The sequence below is a fragment of the Nannobrachium achirus genome, assembly GCF_963921795.1.
Source record: "Nannobrachium achirus genome assembly, chromosome: 3".
Lineage (NCBI taxonomy): Eukaryota > Metazoa > Chordata > Actinopteri > Myctophiformes > Myctophidae > Nannobrachium > Nannobrachium achirus.
This window is the reverse complement of record NC_137812.1, coordinates 21,121,334-21,148,278: the sequence shown is the minus strand read 5'-3', so window position 1 is coordinate 21,148,278 and position 26,945 is coordinate 21,121,334. Positions and strand designations below refer to the sequence as shown.

Here is a 26,945-nt window from a genome sequence, read left to right as displayed (position 1 = left end):
AGTACCCCATAGGCTTACACACTTAAACGTTATGTTGTTTTTTTTACTGTTGAGTGAGAAAACAACGTTTCAGAAGTTAATCATCTGGGGACCCCCCAAAATAAATTTTGGGGACCCTGGGGGTCCCGACCCACAGGTTGAGAACCACTGGTCTAGATGAAAAGTCAGTGAGTGATGATCAGTCATTACTAGTTTGTCCTAGCTCAGACCTACTCTGGATTTGATAGCCTACTTTTTTGTACCATGTTTGGTACCACTTTAACACCACTCTCTACCCAGATCCTTGTAGTGGAAAACTGGCACAAGTGGGCGGTGTGGAGTGGTGTGGTGTTGGGCCATGGTGTTGGGCCATGTTAGTGGAAAAGGGGCTTTAGTTACTTTACTCCACTCCACTGACTGAAGTGACCGAGATCACCTCAGGGTTTACGCATCATGTAACCTCGCTTCACCAGACTTTTGTTTTTCACGGGTTCACGTGGTTATCCTTCGGAACAAAGATCCAGACGGGATCGACTCAAACAGGGAATATTCATAGCGCAAACGGTCCGCTTTGACGGCCAACATCCGTGGCTTGAAGGTAAACACTCATAAGCATAGTGGATAGTGAGCTAGCATAGCTGCTAATCCCGTCCTAGCGAGAAAAAAATAACTTCAGCCTCTTGTCGGAAATCGGAACCCATTCTACCCTTTTGTATTTGGATTCCGTTGTCCCAAATATGGAAGGAGGGAAAAAAAAACAGTGTTGTTGCGTTGCGTGTACAAATAGTCCATGGACACATCACAGCCAGGGAAGGCTAGGATAAACATGGCTATAGACAGTGGGAGTGTGTGTGTGTGTGTGTGTGTGTGTGTGTGTGTGTGTGTGTGCGTGCGCGCGCGTGCGTGTGTGTGGCGTGCGCTCACTGGTAGCATACAATGGACACGATAGCCGCGAATTTTAAAGATGCGACTCTTTTAAAGATGTTGAATCTAGAATTCCAACATCAACCAGTGATAATGACGCCTGTAATATGACTTACATTTTGAAGTTATATAGCCCATGCATGGACTGTTGTTCGTTGTGTTGGTAGCCAGATAAGTCGACCTCTTTCAAAGTCGACCCAGACTCTTTTCCCAACGGGTCTGTGGCTAAAATTAGCCACAGATTTGACTAAAATCAAATCTGTGCTTCTGGGGGTCCCTGGAACAAAAAGGTTAGCAATAGGGGTCCATCCGTGGAACAAACTATTTTGAGATGGGGGTCCACGGCCAAAAATACATTTTGGGGGTCCTTAACCACTGATAGGCACATTCTACAAATGTCTTCTAAATCATAACAATTTTCTGAAAAAAACTTATGTGGCCATCAGTGTTTCTCAAACTTTGTCATGTGAAGGACCCCCAGAATGATATGTATTTGGCTACGGACCCCCATCACAAAATATTTTGTTCCAGGGACCCCCAGAAGCAAATATTTGATTTTTGTCTATTCTGCATCTAGCTAAAGGCCTCAGACCCGTTGGGAAACGAGTTTGGGGTCGACTTTGAAAGAGGTCGACTTTTCTGGCATTCCTGTTGTTGAGCCCGTTTGTTTGATCCCCAATTGCTCCAAACATCCAACATGCTCAAATGCTAAGGTAGATCATAAGGAAGATAAGGTGCTTCCCTTCTTGCTCCAAGTGTTCTATTCATGGGTTGCATTTGTAGTCCTACACCGGCCATGTTGAGGACCAACACAGGTATTCTTCTGATTGGTGTAGAACATCAGTTCTATGCCAATCAGACAAATTGAAACACCTGTGTGTTGGTCCTCAACATGGCCGTCTAGGACTACAAATGCAACCCCTGAATTATAAATACATTTATTGTCTCCGCCAGGCCGAAAGGCGCATGCATGGGTGTCCTTCCGTCTGCCTTTGGACAGCTAATCTCTGGCACGGTTGGGAGCAAAACTGTGCATGCACACTTCCTGCGTGCCAGAACAGAATCTCTGCCCCCAATTGTTTTGCAAGGGCCTGTTATAGCGCTACCAGGAGGTGGATTTGTGCAAAACACATTTTGGACTGTACTCCTACAGATTTTGTCCAAAAATCACACAAATCATTTCACAGTATCTCTATCTTTAAGATTGTTCTTATTGCATCCTGATTAGCTTCCAAAGTTTGCAAGAGTGCTCCCTTTTGAACAAAATGCCTCAAATCATGAACACAGTGTGATTTCTGTGAAATCCTGCACGCACATTCCCACACTTAAACATGTTCAAATCAGCCTCATGGTGGCCTTACCAATGACTCCACCTATCAGTGTAAAACTTTGTATGCACACTCCCTAAAGGCCAAGGAAAAACCTTTGCCCTGCCTTTTTCACATCTGCTTTTATAGTGCTGCCAGGAGGCAGACTTATGTAAAACACATTTTTTGATATTACTCCTTCAGATGTGTTCCAACAATCACACAAGTCAGTACAGCATCTATAGTCAAGTGATCAAGACTGGCCTGTCTGGTATTTCATATTCCATCCTAGTTGGCTTACATTGGCTTCCAAAGTTTGCAGGATTGGTCCGTTTTGAACAAAATGCCTAAACAAAGCTAAACTATAGCACAACTATGCCGCATCAAGGGTTTAATTGGGTAGGACCTAAAAGGCCCTTAAAACTGATTCCGGTTTGGTAGTTACGGTGTAGTCCGTCAAGACTACAAAATGACATAGGCTAGGCTGTTTTTGCTCCCAACCGGGTCAGGAGCACGAAATTGGAAGTGATCCCAGGCTAGCTCTGTGCTAGTGGTATTGACAAGTGGTATTTTACACTAGACGGACTCTGGTGGTGAAATAAATTCACATCGACAGTAGATGACTTTTGTCCTGTCGAACGACCTGGCAGGGAGTTGAAGCTGCACTTACCATTCAAAATATTAGGCTATATATTGTTTGTAATCCACCTGACCTTACTGCTCACGGAGGTTTGTTTATTTTCGGCATCGACATCAGTGCATCGCTTCTTGGTTCCCCAGACTGCAGAGTGCACCACGGTTCAAACATTATTACAGCATGTTAATTGAGAGCATGTCTCTACAATGTCATCAAGCATGATATATATAGCCTACTAAAGTGTATTTAAAAAGACTGTGATTATATTAGCTGTATTGTTCTCTGATTTCATACTGTAGCTCAACTGTCCGAAAGAAGGTGGTTAAGATGTAACGTTTCATGACTTCTCACATCAGTAGGCTAAGTTTAACAAAAAAGATAACTATCATTCTAATCTGTGCAATAAAAACCGAAACATTTAATCTAACCACCTATTTTCTATGTTTTAGGTCCAATATGGCAGGAAAAGGTAAGATCTCTGGGAATAATGTGTAGGCTATATAGTATATCCTGTCATATCATGAAAGTGCAATGACATGTAAAATGTGCAGTCTTAAATCACATAGATTAAAGTTCCTCAGTCACTATGAATTAGTTATTCTAGTGATTTGGATTCCATAGAAGCCAGCATGTTAGGTATGTCCCGCATCAACATAATAATAGGTTTCTACATTGTTACTTTGATACTGTATTGGCTAGTATTGTGGTCAAGCTTGCAAGGATGGGGCCAAGTAAAAAACTCTGGGGCCTGGGGGGGTGAATTAACTATTCTGTGTGTGTGTGTGTGTGTGTGTGTGTGTGTGTGTGTGTGTGTGTGTGTGTGTGTGTGTGTGTGTGTGTGTGTGTGTGTGTGTGTGTGTGTGTGTGTGTGTGTGTGTGTGTGTGTGTGTGTGTGTGTGTGTGTGTGTGTGTGTGTGTGTGTGGTCTTGATTATTCCATAGGGAGTAGAACATTAATTTCATCAGAGCAGAAGGCGGTCTTGGTGTCCTTGTTTGAAGCAGGGATGTCAAGTGTTTCCAACGATGAGTTGCTTCAAGATGCAGCTCGGAGGACTGGGTTGGAAATTGGACATATAAGAGTACGTTTCCACTGTGGTTACATTAGATATATCTATTGTATCTAAATTGTGCATTCCTAACTGTGTTATTATTTGCGACCGTAGGTCGCAAGTTTAGTATGTCACGGTCACAGCTTGTCCGTATGTATGTATCTCTATCTATTATGCCAGCCACTGTGGTTCTATGCGACATAATGCTCTGACGTCACTGATTTTCCACACTCCATTGTCCACTTTCACTCTGTTTCACCTGTGGTGTATTTTGATTTTGAATGGTAATCAGTATTAACTTGCCTTAATTCTACTGTTTGTCGTCTCAGAACTGGATTGGGAATCACAGAAGACGCCTAAAACCTCTTGGATCAAAGCCAAAACCAAAACACAAACTGCTTTACACCAAAGGCAAATCGGGTTACAACTATTTTGTTGGGGAAGAATTAAGCACTGGTGAGAGAATAAGCCTTTTAACTGTGTATTGTAGGCAGCATATCATACACCATTTTGAATTATCGTTCACTTTTTTAAGGATTGAGGAATAAAGCTACTAGTCTTAGTACACATTGCACTGCTTATGTGTGCTTATTTGCATTCATGCTCTTGTAGGACCGGGCAATAAAACTAAATCTAATGTCAACACTTTTTTAAGTAATCGTCAGTAATGTGAATCTAGATATATAAAATTTATTGGGTAAATACAAACAAAATACGGCCTTTAAAACCAGGAAGATGGCACCATATCAGAATATTACAATAATCAGAATGTAAGAATATCTAGAGTAAATTCTGGTAACATAGTAGCCAACAACTGCAGTAAGCATGAAACACAGGATAGATACCAGACACAGTATATTGCCCAGCCCTATAAAGCCATCATGTCAAAGCCATTTGTTCATCGTAATGAAAAGTAAAAAAAGGACGAGGTGACCCGAGCACTCAGAATAAGGAGGAGAGGAGCTTAAAGTTAAAACCGACATGTTTCGACCTTACAGTCTTCATCAGGGCTTCAGTTCTTGCCCTGATGAAGACCGTAAGGTCGAAACATGTCGGTTTTATAGAACTTTAAGCTCCTCTCCTCCTTATTCTGAGTGCTTGGATCCCCTCGTCCTTTTTTAACAGTGTTTTTCCCACTGATCCTGGCAGCACCACATACTTTTTAACATGTTTTTATCTCCCTTGAGCACCTGGTTGTTCTGTTTTTTTTTTTTTTTTGTAATGAAAAGTAAATTGAACTGCTTCCTGTAATGTATTTGTTGTATGTGTTCAAATCTACTTTATATTCAGACTTAACTGTCATGCTTCTGTCTGTCAAACTAGCACTTCATAGACATCCTTAAATGTGCTTTTCCCCTTCATTCTCAGGTAGAAGCAATACTTTTGATGAGGCGGCCTTTAAGTGGTCATCGTTAGATGATGCCAATAAATGTCTCTATCGGCAGAGGGCTGCGGAGGTGAAAGCTGCAGAGCCCACACATCCCCTTAGCCCCGCTGACAGACATCGTAAAGTGAAAAGGCACCTCAACCAGATCGACATAGAGGTTTGAAATCAACAGATAGATGTCTCTGCTTACTGATACGTCTGTGGAAATATAAATTCTTTGAATAAGCCAGGACTTGCTTTGAAAACCGAGGCTGATGCCATCCCATGTTGTTGCTGTTGGTCAGAAACCTTGCGTTTCCTTTTTAATTTAAATACCGGTATATTAAAATAAAGTCCTACTTGGTCACACAATAACACACACACACACACACACACACACACACACACACACACACACACACACACACACACACACACTTCGAGAACCCCTGAGGGGACCCCCCCTGCTTTAACTTATTAATCATCATCCCAAAATAATTGACCATACAATAGTTGAATCTAAGCATACAGTAGCTTTCAGATACTGATAAACCTCTCTAACCCCAGCATTCATATTTGGGGAAATCTTTTCTGAAAGGTCGAGAGCTTGTAGCGAGTCGTAGCTTCGCGAGTCATGAGCTTGTAGATCGTCTATAGTGAAGTCGATGGGACAGTGAATATACAAATGGCCATAACCTTTTTTCGCAGTGTTTCCGGCAGAGCAGGCCACTCATTCTGTGTAACCTTATTGACCAAATTAATAGAAAAAACAAAAATACAAAGTATGTCATGACATCACAGGTCCTCTCAAATGTTGGGCCCGTGGCTCCCCGGCTAATAGAGCCAGAGCCCAGAGGGACTCCATCTCAATTTATGGGGTGTGGCCGGCACTTAGACTCAATGTAGCCTGACACCTGAAGAAAATGATGCTGTTTAAGTGGTTAATAGTCATAATTTGGCTTCATCACATCATCAGTTACTTGCTAAACAAAGTCATTTTGGTGCAGATGTACACACAATATATACTGGAGTGGTTTCATTTATACACATAATACATCATTATGTATTTAATACACAATACATATAAACAGATGTTTTATTATAAGCCAGGGGTTATGTCATACACATGCTAAGGTTCCCAGTAACCTCAATCCTATAATACTTATACAATCAGGTAGCTCTCGTGCACACCTATAATACTTCTGTTGGTATTTTGCCCAGAACTGTTATGATTTATTTCATGTGTTTTGTTTCCAAATGTGATTTAAGGTGTCCGGGCTGCGGGCAGTGGGTATGGAGGTGGTGGTACTAGCATTTGACCCTCAAAACCAAAATCCAATCAGGGCGCTACAAACGATCGTTACCAATAAAGGAGAGGGTTTCCTCAAGGCAACTGGCGCCTCAGATGATTTTGCTGCATATTGTAAAGGTTGGTAGAGAGATATATTCATTCAGACAAATGAAACTAAAATTACGGGGGAGTTACTTCATTTCTCATTCATTTTTCTTCTCCATTGCATTTCCTAGGAGTTCTCTTCCCATCTGCGACTTCAGCTTCATTTTCAACTGCAACTGCAAGTTCCAAATCAGAGAGTAAAAAAGATCTCAGTAAAAAAGTGACAGCACTTTTCAGCCAAAAATACAGTAAGTACGTCTCAAGGACTTATTTACAAGGAGTAGTTCACCCAAATACGACTTTGAATGAATCATTGACTTATCCTGAGATGGGCTTTATGCGCTCAGAGTGTGCGTTAATGTATAGCCCGCACTTTACAGCTATTAGAGAAGGCAAAATGTGTTTAATGGAAGCAAACGGGGATGACACTTGAAAGTGAAACTTAATGAAAAATGTGTTTAACTCCAAATTTCAGCTTATATGTACTTTATATGTTTTACTCTGGTGTCATTCTTTTTACAGTGTTGGAACATAACCATATCAAAATAAAAATAATGGCTTCAGTTCAGCGATCAGATGCATGCATGAACGATCCTAGCACAGAGCATGTGACTGAGCTATGATTGAGCCACACATGCACGTTGATGAAGTTGTATTTGAGTGAACTACCCCTTTATAAAGTCATTATTTTAACCAATCTATAGTTTAGTTATTTTAAGCGATCTGTATGTAACAGTTGGTCAAACCAGCGCATCTACAGGAGGTGGGGTCTTACACTCAAGAACATTTGACTCTGGTATGTGGTTGTAGAGTAGACCAGGGTCAAATAACACAGTGGTTCTCAACCTGTGGGTCGGGACCCCCAGGGGGGTCCGCAAATTATTTTGGGGGGTTAAAATATGATTATTTTGGGGGTCGCGGCCTGAAAAGGTTGAGAACCACTGATCTATATTGTATTTTGGTGCTAGTTATTATTTATTTGTATTGTCTTTCTGGAGAAGACTGCTGTTGCATGCAGAATATTGTGTATGTTTACATTTCGGTGTGGCGTCTGTGTCATTTAGGGGACGCCAGGGGGGAGGGTTTGTTACCCTACATGAAAGCCATGAAAGGTTACCTCAAGGTGAACGGACTTCCTGATGGCCTAAACCTGAGAAAGGCCAACCGTTATGGTGGTGAGCAGCTGAAGAAGATTTTGAAAGCAGCTGACAAAATATCTTTTGAAATAGGTAAGTGATTTTTACATTTACTGCAGGGGTCTTCAACCTTTTCAGGCCAAGGACCCTTTAGTGGAGAGACCCCCATAACCTTTTCATAGCTTCCATATAGTTTCAATGTTTGACAGCACAATCATCAGTGTGTTTTGGATTCATGTCAATTTGTGTTTTCAGATATTTAACCACTTGAACCGTCAATACTTAATAAACTTGACCTTTCATTCTGTACTTAGTCTGCTCTTTTTCCCCTCTACACCAAACCTCTTTGCTGAATGAAAATAGCTGATCTACAAGCGTTGTGAGCTTGTAGATTGGCTATTTTTGGCAAAAGTTCTCAGAATATGGACACTAGAGTTCAAGTGGTTAATATAAAAATCACTCATCACTATCAATCACACTCAATCACTATCACTCAGTTATGGAGGACCCCCTGTAGTAACTCTGAGGACCCCCTAAGGGTCCCAGACCCCCTGTTGAAGACCCCTGATTTACAGACTTGATAAACTTAGACCCTGAAATAAACTATATTGCCGCCTTATGCTTACGTCAACATGAGTACGGTTTTTCTGCACATCTGGGTACACATTTCACAGAATGTTTATCATGGGCATAGCACTACTGTCACGCTGCAACATACAGTACTTGGTAAGAAGGAAAAAGTTGCCAAGTTGGTTAACTCATTCTGTGCCAGATGCCAAAATGGCTCCAAGGTAGCTGTGCCGAGATTTTGTAAGTTTTTCTTTACTATGCAATGAAAAAAAAAGTTTTTTTTTTTATAATTTTTTTCCCCACAGAAACAGACACAGTTGTTGTGATTCAGTGGCAAAAAGAATTTTGGCAATCGGACAAATGGTTCCAGAGATAGAGCTGTTTGAATGAAAAAAAGTGTCCATCCACTAGAATGGACACACATGAACACACATTTTCTCTATCAGCTAAACGAGGGAGCGAACACACAAACAGAGAAAAGCATCTCTCTGATCTCAGGTCATTTTGACATCTTTAGAAAAAAAAAAATGATTTTTTTTTTTTTTTTTTTTTTCTATGTAAAAAACACAAAAACCGTCATAAGCCGTCATTGGCACACAGGGCTATTGGAAAAAAACCGTCATAAGCAGTCATTGGCACAGAATGAGTTAAGAAGCTGAGAAGACCTTGCTGTTTCAGTATTTTCACATTGTATGTGGTGTTGTAGTTGACTTCTTGGTGTGTCTGAACACAGAATTATTTCTGCTTTACAATAGAGAAAACATCTAAACCTATATTGCACTGGTGACATTTTTTTAAATGTGTCTTTGCAGTCAACCAGTGGGCCGAGGAGAATCATGAAGTTGGTATGGCGGTTCCGACACCTGTCAACGGTTAGTCTTTCTTTATTATGTAGTAATTGTCCATGTCTGTACTAGGTTGAATGGTTGATTTAGGTGATGTTAGAAGGGCGTTTAGCGTTATTCCAAAGTGATGATGGTCTATCTGGAGTGTCCATATAAGCAGGGATCTCCATATAAGGGCATAAAAGGGACAAGGACGGAATTAATATGGGCATTCCCAGATATGTCTTAATATTGATGGGCATAAAAGGGATTCTATTAGTGTGGTTGCCCTAACAGGGCGTCATCTGGTAATCAGATATAGAGGTCAGCTCCATATATGGATATCCAGGTGATGATAGTCAGCAGCCTTGATTTGCAAATTAACTCTGTCTTGGCCATATGGAGTGTCCAACAGTCCATATATGGTTTCAAAAAGATCCAGTTTAGAGGCCAAAATCTCCAGCTTTGTGTGGCTGCAAGCCCCAATCGTACAAAGAGAGGTCCAGTTTCAGAAAGATCCAGATTCGTGTAGCATAGGCCTAAATGGTCACCATTGACCTTCAGGACTCAAAAGACGGTGGTGAGACCAGCTATGTTGTATGGTTTAGAGACAGTCACACTGAGGAAAAGACAGGAAGCAGAGCTGGACGTGGCAAGGACTAAAATGTTGAGGTTCTTTCTGGGAGTAACAAGGATGGATAGGATCAGGAACGAGTACATTAGAGGGACATGTCAGATGTTTTGGAGATAATGGTTTGGACATGTACAGAGGAGGGATAGTGAGTATATTGGTTGAAGGATGCTGAGTTTGGAACTTCCAGGCAGGAGTCCTAGAGGAAGACCAAAGAGGAGATTTATGGATGTTGTGAAAGAGGACATGAAGTTAATCGGTGTGAAAGAAGAGGAGGAGGCACAGGACAGGATGATATAAAGGCAGATGATTCGCTGTGGCGCCCCCTGAAGGGGACAGCCGAAAGGAAAAGAAGATCCACATCGAAGATGTCGGAGTCTAAAAATTCTAATTCTTTCATTTCAGACCAGTGTGTGGAGTCCAGTCTGCAGGAGAAGATGATGAGTTCTCCAGAACCATCCAGGAGTGGTTCTATTAAACAGGAACCTGAAGACCTCCTGGACACCAGAACCGTTTCTATTAAACAGGAACCTGAAGACCACCTCGACACCAGTAAGTTTCATGCTCCCTCTCGCTCTCAACTTCACCATCATAATACACTGATTTGTTGACGGCTGCTGGGCTGGCTTGTTTTGGATTCATTCTTAATTGATATCTCACGACCGCCGTGGGTCCACCTCAACCAGCTGTTGAGCAGTTTAGCGACACATTACGACACATACGTCTCCACAAACGTTCAGATTGTACTTACTGAAGGCTCACAGATGTCACAATATGGTACGCTGAAGCAGAATTAGGCTACCTATCTTCCGTATTATTTAATAAGAATAATTTTAATCCGATCGGTCACCATTTTTATCAGAGTACATCCAGTGTTTTTAGTTTATTTAAATAATGTCATGCTCATTTTCAAGTGCATAGCCTACTGCAGGCCTTGTTGACTAGATTTAGGAAAGATTTTGAAGCTTTTGCTACTGAAATGATGGATTATTTACATGGGGGGAACAAAACTGTCATAACATGCAAGTCAATGGGTGAGAAGCAAAGCTTGCCATGGCTCCTCTTCTTAGTAATTGGTTGCTAACATGGAATTGGACAAGTAATCCTCAACATTGGTCCTTGTGCTTTTAACATACAGAGTTATTATACTATTATATTCTGTCGTCATAATGGAGTGGTGAAATATGTAATAATATTGTTTATTATTCTAGTGATTTGGATTCCATAGAAGCCAGCACCAGCATGTTATGCATGTCCCGCATCAACATAATAATAGGTTTCTACATTGTTACTTTGATACTGTATTGGCTAGTTTTGTGGTCAAGCTTGCAAGGATGGGGCCAAGTAAAAAACCCTGGGGGGGGTGAATTAACTATTCAGTACGTGTGTGTGTGTGTGTGTGTGTGTGTGCGTGCGTGCGCGCGTGTGTGCGTGTGTGTGTGTGTGTGTGTGTGTGTGTGTGTGTGTGTGTGTGTGTGTGTGTGTGTGTGTGTGTGTGTGTGTGTGTGTGTCTGCGTGTGTGTGTGTGTGTGCGCGTGCGCGCTTGATTATTCCATAGGGAGTAGAACATTAATTTCATCAGAGCAGAAGGCGATCTTGGTGTCCTTGTTTGAAGCAGGGATGTCAAGTGTTTCCAACGATAAGTTGCTTCAAGATGCAGCTCGGAGGACTGGGTTGGAAATTGGACATATAAGAGTACGTTTCCACTGTGGTTACATTAGATATATCTATTGTATCTAAATTGTGCATTCCTAACTGTCTTATTATTTGCAAGTTTAGTATGTATGTCACGGTCACAGCTTGTCCGTATGTATATATCTCTGTCTATTACGCCTGCCACTGTGGTTCTATGCGACATAATGCTCTGACGTCACTGTGATGTCAGGGGAATCACTCTCAACAGAACCTAACTGTACTGCAGTGTTTTTTTCTTTTTTTTTTTTTTTTGTCTTCACCTCTTTTCTACACTCTCCATTGTTCTGGAATATTGACCCTAAATACTTAAAATCGTCCACTTTCACTCTGTTTCACCTGTGGTGTATTTTGATTTTGAATGGTAATCAGTATTAACTTGCCTTAATTCTACTGTTTGTCGTCTCAGAACTGGATTGGGAATCACAGAAGACGCCTAAAACCTCTTGGATCAAAGCCAAAACCAAAACACAAACTGCTTTACACCAAAGGCAAATCGGGTTACAACTATTTCGTTGGGGAAGAATTAAGCACTGGTGAGAGAATAAGCCTTTTAACTGTGTATTGCAGGCAGCATATCATACACCATTTTGAATTATCGTTTATAAGGATTGAGGAATAAAGCTACTGGTCTTAGTACAAATTGCACTGCTTATGTGTGTTGTCTCTGTTGTCCTTTGTTGAACATTTTAAGATGCATTCCTGCTCTTGTAGGACCGGGCAATAAAACAAAATCTAATGTCAACACTTTAAGTAATCGTCAGTAATGTGAATCTAGATTAATTGGGTAAATACAAACAAAATATGGCCTTTAAACCAGGAAGATGGCACCATATCAGAATATTACAATAATCAGAATGTAAGAATATCTAGAGTAAATTCTGGTAACATAGTAGCCAACAACTGCCGTAAGCATGAAACACAGGATAGATACCAGACACCGTATATTGCCCAGCCCTATAAAGCCATCATGTCACCATTTGTTCATCGTAATGAAAAGTAAAAAAAAGGACGAGGGGACCCGAGCACTCAGAATAAGGAGGAGAGGAGCTTAAAGTTAAAACCGACATGTTTCCTTACAGTCTTCATCAGCGCAGTTCTTCTTCAGTTCTTGCCCTGATGAAGACCGTAAGGTCGAAACATGTCGGTTTTATAGAACTTTAAGCTCCTCTCCTCCTTTTCTTTTCTTTTTTATGAAAAGTAAATTTAACTGCTTCCTGTAATTTATTTGTTGTATGTGTTCAAATCTACTTTATATTCAGACTTAACTGTCATGCTTCTGTCTGTCAAACTAGCACTTCATAGACATCCTTAAATGTGCTTTTCCCCTTCATTCTCAGGCAGAAGCAATACTTTTGATGAGGCGGCCTTTAAGTGGTCATCGTTAGATGATGCCAATAAATGTCTCTATCGGCAGAGGGCTGCGGAGGTGAAAGCTGCAGAGCCCACACATCCCCTTAGCCCCGCTGACAGACATCGTAAAGTGAAAAGGCACCTCAACCAGATCGACATAGAGGTTTGAAATCAACAGATAGATATCTATGCTTACTGATACGTCTGTGGAAATATAAATTCTTTGAATAAGCCAGGACTTGCTTTGAAAACCGAGGCTGATGCCATCCCATGTTGTTGCTGTTGGTCACACAATAACACACACACACACACACACACACACACACACTTCGAGGACCCTTTCAAAATGGCAAAATGTTTGTTTTGTCTGACTTTGAAGGCTTCTATCTCATGAATGCCTGAACGGATTTCCAAGCGGATTTTTTTGTTTGAAAGCTGTTAAAAAGTACTACACATATGGTGCATCATCTAGGCATGGGCGTGCACGATCCGTGCACTAGAAATTGATCTGTGCACTAGAAATTTAGGAACGTGGCAGTGAGGAACTTGGCGGCCATTTTGAAAATGGCAATCAATGAGTTAACTCATTAAAAGCCTCAGAAATTAACGGATTAAAATATCTAGAGTGCCCCCCCCCCCCCCCCCCCCCCCGGCCCCATTAACGGCCACTATCTTATTTTGAAGGCCAGAAGTCCATAGCGTAAACACTTCCGGTCTGACGTCATCGCATCCTGCGCCGGAACCGATCTTTGTTTACGTGGTGTAATGGCGGCCGGATCGGAGCTTTTATACATGTGTTATATAAGCGAGCATCTGCCTCCATCTTCGCTTCTAAAGTGTAGTTTTGAGATAATGGACATTAAAGATGAGATCCCCCGTCCACCTCAATGTTATGGAATGACTATTTTGTGCTCGTGGAGCCGTGATGATGACAAATCAGCGACGGATTTCGTCTCCGGACCTTCCGCCATTGTACTCGGTATTGTACTCGCCGTTACAGTAATATATTACTTTTCACAAGATATCTCGGGATCGGCACTACTAATACTCGAGTACTTTTCACGAGATATCGCGGGAATGGCACTAAATCACAATACACAATACACAATACACATATAAACAGATTTTTTATTATAAGCCAGGGGTTATTTCATACACATGCTAAGGTTCCCAGTAACCTCAATCCTATAATACTTCTACAATCAGGTAACTCTCGTGCACACCTATAATACTTCTGTTGGTATTTTGCCCAGAACTGTTATGATTTATTTCATGTTTTTTGTTCTAAATGTGATTTAAGGTGTCCGGGCTGCGGGCAGTGGGTATGGAGGTTGTGGTACTAGCATTTGACCCTCAAAATCAAAATCCAATCAGGGCGCTACAAACGATCGTTACCAATAAAGGAGAGGGTTTCCTCAAGGCAACTGGCGCCTCGGATGATTTTGCTGCATATTGTAAAGGTTGGTAGAGAGATATATTCATTCAGACAAATGAAACTAAAATTATGGGGGAGTTTCTTCATTTCTCATTTATTTTTCTTCTCCATTGCATTTCCTAGGAGTTCTCTTCCCATCTGCGACTTCAGCTTCATTTTCAACTGCAACTGCAAGTTCCAAATCAGAGAGAAGTGATCTCAGTAAAAAAGTGACAGCACTTTTCAGCCAAAAATACAGTAAGTATGTCTCAAGGACTTATTTACTTATTTACCCAAATACGACTTTGAATGAATCATTGACTTATCCTGAGAGGGGCTTTATGCGCTCAGATTGTGGGTTAATGTATAGCCCGCGCTTTACAGCTATTAGAGAAGGCAACATTCTTCACGTGTTTAACACATGGGCTGCTAAGGTTATAACATTTATAGCTGTTGCTGGTGCCACCATTGACTTACGCTTTGTTTTGACGTGCCTCGCAAGCTTCGAGCGTGTGCACGTGCGTGTCCAGAGAAGATTGAGGAGGATAATCCATTTGTTTACAAACGCTCGCGAAACTAAAATCCAAACCGGGACCGACCATCGCGGTAAAGTGTCGCCGTGAAAACAATCAGCTCTCTGCTTCCCTGGGGCTGTTTTCATCTCATTCTTAGATAAAGCCGTTCTTATGTTTCAAAGTAGAATCTAAAGCAATGTTAAGTGCTTCCGCAATTTCTCCCCCATTCTAACTGCCTGCAGCTCCCGGGTGACGTAATGGACTCGGGTCATTCAGAGGGCAGCTGCAGGCTCGTAGAGTTAACTCTTCGTTGCCTCGTCTGTAAACGAGATAACTTCCTTTTGGCACAGTGACATCTAGTGGCCTTAACTCGTCCCTGAACGAGTTTGGCTCCCCAAGTGTTAATGGAAGCAAACGGGGATCAAACTTGAAAGTGAAACTTAATGAAAAATCTGTTTAACTCCAAATTTCAGCTTACATGTACTTTGTATTGTTTACTCTTGTGTCATTGTTTTTACAGTGTTGGAATATAACCATAGCAAAATAAAATGGCTTCAGTTCAGCGATCAGATGCAAAACGCTCCTAGCGCACAGCATGGGACTGAGCTCTGATTGAGCTACACATGCACGGCGAGGTGCGAAAGTTGGAGTTTATAAAGTTGTATTTGAGTGAACTACCCCTTTATAAAGTCATTATTTTAACCAATATATATGGTTTAGTTATTGTAAGCGATCTGTATGTAACAGTTGGTCAAACCAGTGCATCTACAGGAGGTGGTCTTACTCTTAAGAAAATTTGACTCTGGCCTTTGGTAAGAGACCCTGGTGTGTGGTTGTAGACCAGGGACAAATAACGCAGTGGTTCTCAACCTGTGGGTCGGGACCCCCAGGGGGTCCCCAAATTATTTTGGGGGGTCCCCAGATTATTAACTTAAAGTGCAACATTGTTTTCTCACTCAACAATAAACAAACCAACATACAGGAATAAGTGTATACTGTATAGAGGCTATCTTCACAATTTTAAAGTGACAATTTAAGGACTTTTTAATACCTCTAAAATGACAAACATTGAACAAATTAGAGTCAGAAATTGTGAAAATAGCCGATCTACATGTAGATGTAGATCTGCTATTTTCACAATGGAACCATGTTATACGAAATGTAATGCTTCAACTCTTAGTGCTCGTCAGGGTGGGGGGGTGGGGGTCCCCAGTTAAAATATGATTATTTTGGGGGTCGCAGCCTAAAAAGGTTGAGAACCACTGATCTATATTGTATTTTGGTGCTAGTTATTATTATTTATTTGTATTGTCTTTCTGGAGAAGACTGCTGTTACGTGCATAATATTGTGTATGTTTACATTTCGGTGTGGCGTCTCGTCTGTGTCATTTAGGGGACGCCGGGGGGGAGGGTTTGTTACCCTACATGAAAGCCATGAAAGGTTACCTCAAGGTGAATGGACTTCCTGATGGCCTAAACCTGAGAAAGGCCAACCGTTATGGTGTGGAGAAGCTGAAGAAGATTTTGAAAGCAGCTGACAAAATATCTTTTGAAATAGGTAAGTGATTTTTACATTTACTGCAGGGGTCTTCAACGTTTTCAGGCCAAGGACCCTTTATAGTCCAGTCATTTTAGGCCAAAATTAGGCCAAACCTGGAACAAATTGCAATAGTAGCAAACTCAACTGATTTTGTATCCTCAATATGTCCTTAGTGAGGGAAAAAAAGTCCCAAGGAATCCCACCGGGGCAAAGTTTTGAAAACGACCTATCTACCTTCACTTACTATACACTACACTACAATATAAAGGAAAAAATGACTGAAAAAAAATCTGCTTTAAGTGGGATGTGAGGGGTCAAACTAGGGGTTTTTAATTATTCTGAATCCATTGCAAGCATTTGTTTTGCACGAAAAACATTCCTTGGACCAGAAATGGCCACTCAAAACGTCAATTTTCATCAATTTTCATAATTTTTCAGTCTTTTGGGGTCCGTTTTTAGCCCAAGGAATGTTTTTCATGCAAAACAAATGCTTGCAATGGATTCAGAATAATTAAAAACACCTAGTTTGACCCCTCATATCCCACTTAAAGCAGATTTTTTTTTCAGTCATTTTTTCCGTTATATTGTCAAGTCAAGTAATTGAAGGTAGGTAGGTCGTTTTCAAAACTTTGCCCCAGTGGGATTCCTTGGGACTTTTTTTCCCTCACTAAGGACATAATGAGGATACAAAATCAGTTGAGTTTGCTACTATTGCAATTTGTTCCAGGTCTAACCCTAAAATGACTGGACTATTAGTGGAGAGACCCCCATAACCTTTTCATATAGTTTCAATGTTTGGCAGCACAATCATCAGTGTGTTTTGGATTCATGTCAATTTGTGTTTTCAGATATTTAACCACTTGAACCGTCAATACTTAATAAACTTGACCTTTCATTCTGTACTTAGTCTGCTCTTTTTCCTCTCCACACCAAACCTCTTTGCCGAAAATAGCCGATCTACAAGCCTTGTGAGCTTGTAGATCGGCTATTTTTGGCAAAAGAATATGGACACGAGAGTTCAAGTGGTTAATATAAAAAAGGGGAAAAAAGGTTCTATAACTCAGTTTTGGAGGACCCCCTGTAGTAACTCTGAGGACCCCCTATGGGTCCCGGATCCCCTGTTGAAGACCCTTGATTTACAGACTTCATAAACTTAGACCCTGAAATAAACTATATTGCCGCCTTATGCTTACGTCAACATGAGTAAGGTTTTTCTGCACATCTGGGTACACATTTCACAGAATGTTTATCATGGGCATAGCACTACTGTCACCCTGCAACATACAGTACTTGGTAAGAAGGAAAAAGTTGCCAAGTTGGTTAAGAAGTTGAGAAGACATTGCTGTTTCAGTATTTTCACATATGTATGTGGTGTTGTAGTTGACTTCTTGGTGTGTCTGAACACAGACTTATGTCTGCTTTGCATTAGAGAAAACATCTAAACCTATATTGCGCTGGTGACATTTTTTGAAATTTGTCTTTGCAGTCAACAATTGGGCCGAGGAGAATCATGAAGTTGGTATGGCGGTTCCGACACCTGTCAACGGTCAGTCTTTCTTTATTATGTAGTAATTGTCCATGTCTATACTAGGTTGAATGGTTGATTTCGGTGATGTTAGAAGGTCGTTTAGCGTTATTCCGAAGTGATGATCTATCTGGAGTGTCCATATATGGGCATTGCCAAATATGGGCATTCCCAGATATGTGCTTAATATTGATGACAGGGATCTCCATATAAGGGCATAAAAGGGACAAGGACGGAATTAATTTGCAATATGGGCATTGCCAGATATGGGCTTAATATTGATGGGCATAAAAGGGATTCTATTAGTGTGGTTGCCGCAACAGGGCATCGTCTGGGAATCAGATATAGAGGTCAGCTCCATATATGGATATCCAAGGTGATAATAGTCAGCAGCCTTGATTTGCAAATTAATTCTGTCTTGGCCATATGGAGTGTCCATATATGGTTTAAAAAAGATCCAGTTTAGAGGCCAAAATCTCCAGCTTCGTGTGGCTGCAAGCCCCAATCGTACAAAGAGAGGTCCAGTTTCAGAAAGATCCAGATTTGTGTAGCATAGGCCTAAATGGTCACCATTGACCTTCAGGACTCAAAAGACGGTGGTGAGACCAGCTATGTTGTATGGTTTAGAGACAGTCACACTGAGGAAAAGACAGGAAGCAGAGCTGGACGTGGCAAGGACTAAAATGTTGAGGTTCTTTCTGGGAGTAACAAGGATGGATAGGATCAGGAACGAGTACATTAGAGGGACATGTCAGATGTTTTGGAGATAATGGTTTGGACATGTACAGAGGAGGGATAGTGAGTATATTGGTTGAAGGATGCTGAGTTTGGAACTTCCAGGCAGGAGTCCTAGAGGAAGACCAAAGAGGAGATTTATGGATGTTGTGAAAGAGGACATGAAGTTAATCGGTGTGAAAGAAGAGGAGGAGGCAGAGGACAGGATGAGATAAAGGCAGATGATTCGCTGTGACGCCCCCTGAAGGGGACAGCCGAAAGGAAAAGAAGATCCACATCGAAGATGTCACATCGGAGTCTAAAAATTCTAATTCTTTCATTTCAGACCAGTGTGTGGAGTCCAGTCTGCAGGAGAAGATGAGGATTTCTCCAGAACCATCCAGGAGTGTTTATATTAAACAAGAACCTGAAGACCACCTGGACACCAGAACTGTTTCTATTAAACAGGAACATGAAGACCACCTCGACACCAGTAAGTTTCATGCTCCCTCTCGCTCTCACCTTCACCATCATAATACACTGATTTGTTGACGGCTGCTGGGCTGGCTTGTTTTGGATTAATTGATATCTCACGACCGCCGTGGGTCCACCTCAACCAGCTGTTGAGCAGTTTAGCTACACATTACGACACATACTTCTACACAAACGTTCAGATTGTGCTTACTGAAGGCTCACAGATGTCACAATATGGTACGCTGAAGCAGAATTAGGCTACCCCTATCTTCCGTATTATTTAATAAGAATAATTTTAATCCGATCGGTCACCATTTTTATCAGAGTGCATCCAGTGTTTTTAGTTTATTTAAAGCTATACTGTGTAAGTTGCTCAACTAGTGGTCTGTAGCAGTATAGCAAACCGCGGTCGCGTCTGCTCTTTTCGGCCGTTTTTCGCCGCGGACTGGGCCTTCAGACCACCGCGTCCGCCTCGCCTCGCCGAGACGCATCCATAGAGGTCTCTCGTGTCCCTCTAATTTGTCCCGTAATTTTTCCGCGAAATCTGGACCCCGGCAAGGATCATAGAAAACAAGAGAAGGCTTTAGAAGCTGAAAATAACGGAGTGGGTGTTCTAAAACTTAACGATTTAACAGTTAGGACAATTTTAAGATTTGTTTTATAAAAAAAGTTACATGGTATAACTTTAAATAATGTCATGCTCATTTTCAAGTGCATAGCCTACTGCAGGCCTTGTTGACTAGATTTAGGAAAGATTTTGAAGCTTTTGCTACTGAAATGATGGATTATTTACATGGGGGAACAAATCTGTCATAACATGCAAGTCAATGGGTGAGAAGCAAAGCTTGCCATCGCTCCTCTCTTAGTAACTGGTTGCTAACGTGGTATTGGACAAGTAATCCTCAACATTGGTCCTTGTGCTTTTAACATACAGAGTTATTATACTATTATATTCTGTCGTCATAATGGAGTGGTGAAATATATAATAATATTGTTTATTTTAATCGATTACTCACCCTGTAAGTGTAGGCTTACAGGGTGAGTAGCCTCTCCAAAAGCTTTAAAACCCATTCCATTAACTTTCGGCGCAGCACCACACTACATGCTGTGAATGGAACATTCTTGGCCGAATACCGAATGGCAAAAAAGAAAAAGGCTGCCTATGGCCATTCTGTTTTCGGTTTCGGCCAAAAGTGTTCCTTTCAATGCAGAGAGATTAAGCATTTATTTACAGTAGACATTCCTCCCACTACCACAGCTATAAAACAGAGGAAACACTTCATAGAAAGACATTTTACGTTCAAATTAATGTTTTTCCTATAATTATATCTGTTTTCTAGACATCCTGGCTCCACAGATTAAAGAGGAACAGGAGGAGCTACTTAATAGACCAGAGGATTCTGAAGTGAACAATGACGACGCTGACGAAAACGGAGAGACAGAGCCTATAGCCAGCACCTCAACTGACCAAATGAATACACACGCTTATATAGAGTACTGGGTCAAGTCACAACTAACCTGTGACGACCAGATCCTCTCTTCTCACTGTTCTGACTCTGACACTGAAGACAGTGATGAATGGGAGACCATGGAAGATCAGTCAGCTGACCAGTTCCTCTCTTCAAACTCTTCTGAATCTGATACCAAAGACACGTTGAAATCACCCATGGCTCACAATGTGGAAGGGGAAATGTTGTCTTTGAGCAACAAGCTGTCCCAGGACTGGAAGTCATCAAAACAAACTAAGGCCATGGTTTTTCATAAAAGAACGTTCAGTGTTGACGATTGTAGGAAAATATTGAAACGAATAAAGTCATATAAGTGTACAGTTTGTGGCAAGGCCTGTCGTCGAAAGGATTATCTAGAAGCACACATGAGTACTCATACAGGCGAAAAGCCCTTTACTTGTACAGTTTGTGGTAAAAGCTTTACTAGAATAGATAATGGAAGAACACACATGAAGACACATGATATATCTTAAAACGGACTCATGACTCCTTCATGGGGGAAATAATGTTAGTTGCAGGAAAGACCACCGAGTTGCCACTTTATATATGGTGTCAAGATTTATAGACTGCCAAATGTGTTTATCACTGTGTACTTTTTTTTTTTTGCCTTCCATTCCATTGAATGCTAAGAAAGCAACATTTAACACCGATGTGCTAATTCTAACTTGACTGCAGCTGTTATGTTCTCAGAGGAAAGACTGGAGTGTCACCGCAGCATTCAGGTGCAATAAATAATTTTGCAACTGTAGCCCACAGTGTGAGCGTCCCCTCTTTTTTTTTTTTTTTTTTTCCTCAGCACCCGCCCATGTCTTGACACCATAGGGGCTGTTAAGTCTGACATCATTTTGTAGGCAGAGGAGAACTTTTGGGGCCAAAAGGCCCCAGCGCCCGTGAATCTTTTTACTATTTTTTTCTATTTACACATTTTTCTTCTCTTTGTTGTTGAAATGAAAGTGGTAGAATTATACTTTAGTCATTATTTTTGTCTCGGATCTGTTGAAATAGCGAGGGACAGATATTGATAATAAATCTGCTTGGAGGTCTGACTACAAAATTATGTCACGGCTTAAAAGCCCCATAGAGGGTATGTGCATGCATGCATTGAATGGCAAATTGAGTGTCAAAGTGGGGACACTTCTGTTTGGATGTATGGGCTGTCAAGACCAGAAAGTCGTTTTTTTTGCCACTCAGTAGGCGTTCCCGCATAACTCCGGGTATGATGATGATGTCACACGCATACCCTCTATTGCGTCTTTGAGACTTGTGCCTGGCTCCCATCATCATGTGATCATGACAGCTGACTTCATACATTGTTAACATAACTTGTCAGCATATGCTTTCTTGTGGTGTCTGATGTTTAGCGCACAACATCCTTAAATGACCATTTAGAATAGCATATCTGGTGTATGAGAGGTCCAAGATGACACCTCAGACAGAGAACCTCTGCCCGATGGGCCGTTGACCTGGAGGGCTGTAGAGACAATGGCATACATACTTAAATGTTTTAAAACAAATAAAATATCTATTGAATGATTATCTATTGATAATGTTCAAATCTTGTACGGACTTTGATGTACAGACTAGAGATCATGCCCTCTATCGGGTCACAACTCATTGCGACAAAAGCAAAAAAATAAAATCGTTACGCGGCAGATAAAATCAACACATTTGGTACCGTTATTCTTAGGACATGTGATTTTAGCAAGTCGATTCGACTCAGTAAAAGGTTGAGTTGAAGTTGACTTTATCGTTTGATGACGTCATCACATTACATGGGGGTCGGGCGTGAACGGGGGACAAAGCCCGAAAATTCCTTACCTCTGGGCTTCATAGAATGGCCTAAAGCGATCCTTTACTTTTTGTTTTGATGTTAAAATTATAGATTTCACTGCAACCAGCATCATTGAATAATAAATCCTAATTGAATCCTAGTTACTATATAATAATGTTGGAGAGTAATGAGTGGAGAGCGCACGCATTGCTATTTTATTTATTTATTTCTACTTTCGACTTTCCCTATGGTGGGTGTAATGAAGTCGTATGAGTCGACTTTTTGGTTAATTCCCTAGTTTACATATTACATACACATAAAATGTGTATGTCGTGACAGTTTTGACTTTCCAATCATTTCTAAAATTCTTATTTTTGAAGCGGTGAAAACCGCTTCCAATGAATGGCTTTGTGTGTATCACGCCCATATATGGTCACAGGGGTTATAGTTCTCAGTCCTGGGGACTGATTTCAGTCTTGAGGATTCCATAGGGGCTATGGATCAGTCCATGGCGTGAATGACAAAGTCGTCAAAACGCTTGTCAAGTGATCTCCAAACTAAAAAGCAGTTATAATGTCAAGATATGAGTATGTATTTGAATTGGCCAGACTAGCATAGTCCAACAGAACTTCAGAAGATACTTCTAAAATGAAGCATGTATTGGCTGGCACACACACACACATTCAGTGAAGGCAGATCAGAGGAAGATCAGGGAAACACCCCAAATATTGGTGTTTAAAATCACAAATTGGTCATGGTCTGAAAATAAATTTCAGTCTTGGAATTTATTTTGACTTTAACCCCTGTGGTCATTTCAGTCCAGAATGAACAGGGTTTTTCAAAAACAGAATGTCCGTTTAATTACCATATATGGTGATGTCAGTCCAGAATGAACAGGGTTTTTCAAAAACACAAAGTATGTTACCTTATGTCCATATATGGTCACTCCAGGCCAGAATGAACAGGTTTGTCCTGTCCCGTACGTGTAAAATATCAGTCCAGAATGAATAGGCTTTTTCAAAAAGCAAAATGTGTGGTGTCCCTCCCGGTTAGATGAATGGATACTTTGAGGATTGGTCAAGCTTCACATGATAATTTGGCCTTCAGGGTTTATCTTTCTTGTACATGCAGTATCTATTGCAGATTATCAAAACAGATGAAAAATACATTCAGAATAGAGGTTTTATCTGTCCACCGCTTCACTTCGAACCGAGGTTTGATTTTTGCCAGACCCATGAAATGGGTAGGCCTACATAAGCAAATGTCGGTCTGTCCCTTTTCTATATAAAGGGTATATATGATGATGACATGATGATGACATGCCTACAAAAGGCATGATGTCATAAATGATGATGACAGACAGGGGGTCTGGCACAACCAGGTTGACCTGGTCTAGTTTTTCTAAGATAGGTTGATTAGAGAAAAATACTTATTTGTCAAAAAAATAAATAAATACATCACCAAGTGTCTTTTATTTTCATTAATTTATCATGGGATTTCTGAAAACTTTACCAAATCTCCTGGGTCGAAAATATGGGCCTCTTAAGTCTGACATCATTTTGTAGGCGGAGGAGAACTTCAGTGCCAACGAGGCACCAGCGCCCATGAATCTTTTAACTATAAGCTCATTTTTCTTCTCTTTCTTGTTGACAGGAAAGTGGTTGAATTATACTTTAGTTGTTATTTTTGTCTCGGATCTGTTGAAATAGCGAGGGACACAGCACTGCCCATATTGACAATAAATCTGCTTGGCACAGCGGGGGGGTCTGACTACAAAATGATGTCACGGCTTAAGAAGCCCATATACATACAGCAATGCTAATATGAAATATGACCAAATCAGTGGGGTCAGAAATAAACATACAGCAATGCTACCATGTCCCATGGTCATGTAGAAAGTTGTGTCAATCAAATAACAACTGCATGTGCAGTAAGGCTGGGCGATATTAGGAAAACCTTCGATATTCGATAACAATACCGATATTACTCACGATATTAGTAAAAATGATTGCATTATATTGTTTTTAATGTTTCTTTTCTGCTTTAGGTCGACTGCCTGCCTAACCCTCATAATGAATAGCATATCCATGCATGCACACTGCACAGTACAGATAGAAGGGTTAAGTACTGTAGGTTTTGTTGAAATAACCACACCTGGTTACAGATGGACTGCCTTTTTGCATGTGCTACATGCAAGCACAGTGTGTGCCAGGCAGTTGTGCCCACTTTCCTTAAGAGTGCCACCATCGTTCCAGTGCCCAAAAAGTTTCGGTGAGCCCACAACTAGAAAGGTGTGCTCCTCTGTGTACAGGTCTCCGCCAGTCTCATAGCCTCTTGCAAGCCTGCACTTTGTTGTTGTGATGACGTCAGACCAGAGCTCTGGTCAGCCTATAAAGGGTTTTAAAGATGATTTATTGCCGTCTATTCACAAGCTGTGATAGAAACCACCCGTAATTAATCATAGGTTTGAAACTGACAACACCATCGGGCAAAGCCAAGGCCACCATGTTCAGGAAGAACATTAAGAAGAATCCTGAGGTGTTAAACAACGTGTCAGAGGGGCTGCGGCGACTGTACCGAACCAAACTCTTACCACTGGAGAACACGTATCGATTCCATGACTTCCACTCCCCGGCACTGGAAGATGCCCATTTCGACAACAAGCCCATGGTGCTCCTGGTGGGCCAATACTCCACCGGGAAGACCACCTTCATTCGACACCTGTTGGACCAGGACTTCCCCGGCATGAGAATCGGGCCGGAGCCGACGACAGACTCTTTCATCGCAGTGATGCATGGTGAACAGGAAGGTGTGATACCCGGCAACGCTCTGGTGGTCGACCCCAAAAAGCCCTTCCGCAAGCTGAACTGTTTTGGAAACCAATTCCTGAATAGGTTCATGTGTGCACAGATGCCTAATCCAGTCTTGGAGAGCATCACTATCATCGATACCCCCGGGATCCTTTCAGGGGAGAAACAGAGGCTCTGCAGAGGCTATGACTTTGCAGCCGTGCTGGAGTGGTTCGCAGAGCGAGTGGACCGCATCATCCTCCTTTTTGATGCTCACAAGCTGGACATCTCCGATGAGTTCTCCGAGGTCATCCGAGCCCTGAAGAACCATGAAGACAAGATGCGTGTGGTACTCAATAAGGCTGACCAGATCAGCACCCAGCAACTCATGAGGGTCTATGGAGCCCTCATGTGGGCCCTGGGCAAAATCATCAACACGCCTGAGGTGGTGCGCGTGTATATCGGCTCGTTCTGGTCCCAGGCGCAAATGGCCCCCGAAAACAGGCAGCTGTTTGAAGCAGAGGAGCAAGATCTGTTTCTGGACATTCAGACCCTACCGCGCAACGCGGCCGTGCGCAAGCTCAACGACCTCATCAAACGAGCCCGCCTCGCCAAGGTGCACGCCCTCATCATCAGCTCTCTGAAGAGCGAGATGCCCAGCATGTTCAGGAAGGAATCCAAAAAGAAGGAACTCCTCTCCAACCTCGGCCTCATCTACCAGAAGGTCGAGAAGGAGCACAGGATACCGCGTGGGGACTTCCCCAACATCAATAAGATGAGGGAGCTGCTTGACGGCCAGGACTTCTCCAAGTTCCCGTCGCTGAAGCCCAAGCTGCTGCAGAGGGTGGAGGACATGCTGGCCAACGACATCGCCTGCCTCATGAACGTGGTGCGCCACGAGGAGGCCTCCATGCCCTGCCCCTCAGTCCAGGGCGGTGCCTTCGAGGGGCCCACAAGGGGGCCTTTTGGTCTGGGATACGGCGTGGGGGCAAGCGAGGGTGCCGACGATCTCGAGTGGGTGGTGAGCCGCGAGAAGCCCGCCTACGACATGATCTTCAACTCTCTCTCCCCAGTCAACGGCAAAGTGACGGGCGCGGCGGCCAAGAAGGAGCTGCTCAAGTCAAAGCTTCCCAACACGGTCCTGGGGAAGATCTGGAAGCTGGCCGACATGGACAACGACGGCTGCCTGGACCACGAGGAGTTTGCCCTGGCCAACCATCTGATCAAGGTTAAGCTGGAAGGTCATGAGCTTCCTGCCAATCTGCCTGAACACCTGCTGCCGCCGTCGAAGCGTGCGCCGCTGCTGGGGGCCCAGCTATCTGGAGCCAAGATGAGCCTGGAGAGCAACCGTGTCACAGCCTAAAGAGTTATGAGTTGCCTAGGAACAGTGGCTCCCACATTTCATTGGACTCAGTTTACCCCTGTGAATAACTTTGAACTACATAGCCCCTGAATTACATTACTACTACTTTATAGCGCCTTACATTTATGTTATTATGGTATGTAAATATGTAAATATTTACCCCTAAGATACAACATGTCAAGAGGGAAACTTGAGAGAATATCAATTTCCATAAGGATAGATTGAGAATGTCATCATATTTAAAGGACAACTTTGTTTTTTACAACAAGGGTTCACAAAAGAGTAGAGTTAAATTATTTTCATTTGCTGCTTTCTATCGTTTTAGTGATATTTCATTGGGTGGGGTAATGGGTACAAGTGGCAAATTATCTTGTCTTTTTAGACTCAATAAGCCGGCGATTTCTTTATTACTATGTACTGTAGGCCTGCCATACATACATACATACATTACATACATACATACATACAT

General features: G+C 41.9%; 2 protein-coding genes across 2 annotated transcripts; both read left to right on the top strand.

The window, feature by feature from the left end:
* The first annotated feature begins 351 nt into the window (after window positions 1-351).
* On the top strand, window positions 352-21,222 carry LOC308281843 (uncharacterized protein). Its single transcript, XM_080722165.1, has 19 exons — window positions 352-577; window positions 3,297-3,316; window positions 3,789-3,925; window positions 4,225-4,351; window positions 5,264-5,439; window positions 6,531-6,690; window positions 6,789-6,905; window positions 7,722-7,886; window positions 9,176-9,235; window positions 10,224-10,370; window positions 11,377-11,513; window positions 11,920-12,046; window positions 12,851-13,026; window positions 14,164-14,323; window positions 14,422-14,535; window positions 16,186-16,350; window positions 17,819-17,878; window positions 18,918-19,064; window positions 20,386-21,222. Exons 2-19 carry the CDS (start codon window positions 3,304-3,306, stop codon window positions 21,024-21,026), a joined length of 2,829 nt encoding a protein of 942 aa, XP_080578291.1. The 5' UTR covers window positions 352-577; window positions 3,297-3,303; the 3' UTR covers window positions 21,027-21,222.
* Window positions 21,223-24,829: 3,607 nt separating this feature from the next.
* Window positions 24,830-26,476, top strand: LOC308282094 (EH domain-containing protein 1-like; the record flags this gene model as incomplete). The annotated part of the gene is made up of 1 exon (XM_080722438.1): window positions 24,830-26,476. One exon carries the CDS (start codon window positions 24,830-24,832, stop codon window positions 26,474-26,476), a length of 1,647 nt encoding a protein of 548 aa, XP_080578564.1.
* Between the last annotated feature and the right edge of the window lie 469 nt (window positions 26,477-26,945).

Excerpts from the sequence above, each read along its gene's own strand:
- LOC308281843 (XM_080722165.1), top strand. Across the intron at positions 9,236-10,223 it reads GGTTCCGACACCTGTCAACG|ACCAGTGTGTGGAGTCCAGT; the intron begins GTTAGTCTTTCT and ends CTTTCATTTCAG. Across the intron at positions 12,047-12,850 it reads TGGGGAAGAATTAAGCACTG|GCAGAAGCAATACTTTTGAT; the intron begins GTGAGAGAATAA and ends CTTCATTCTCAG.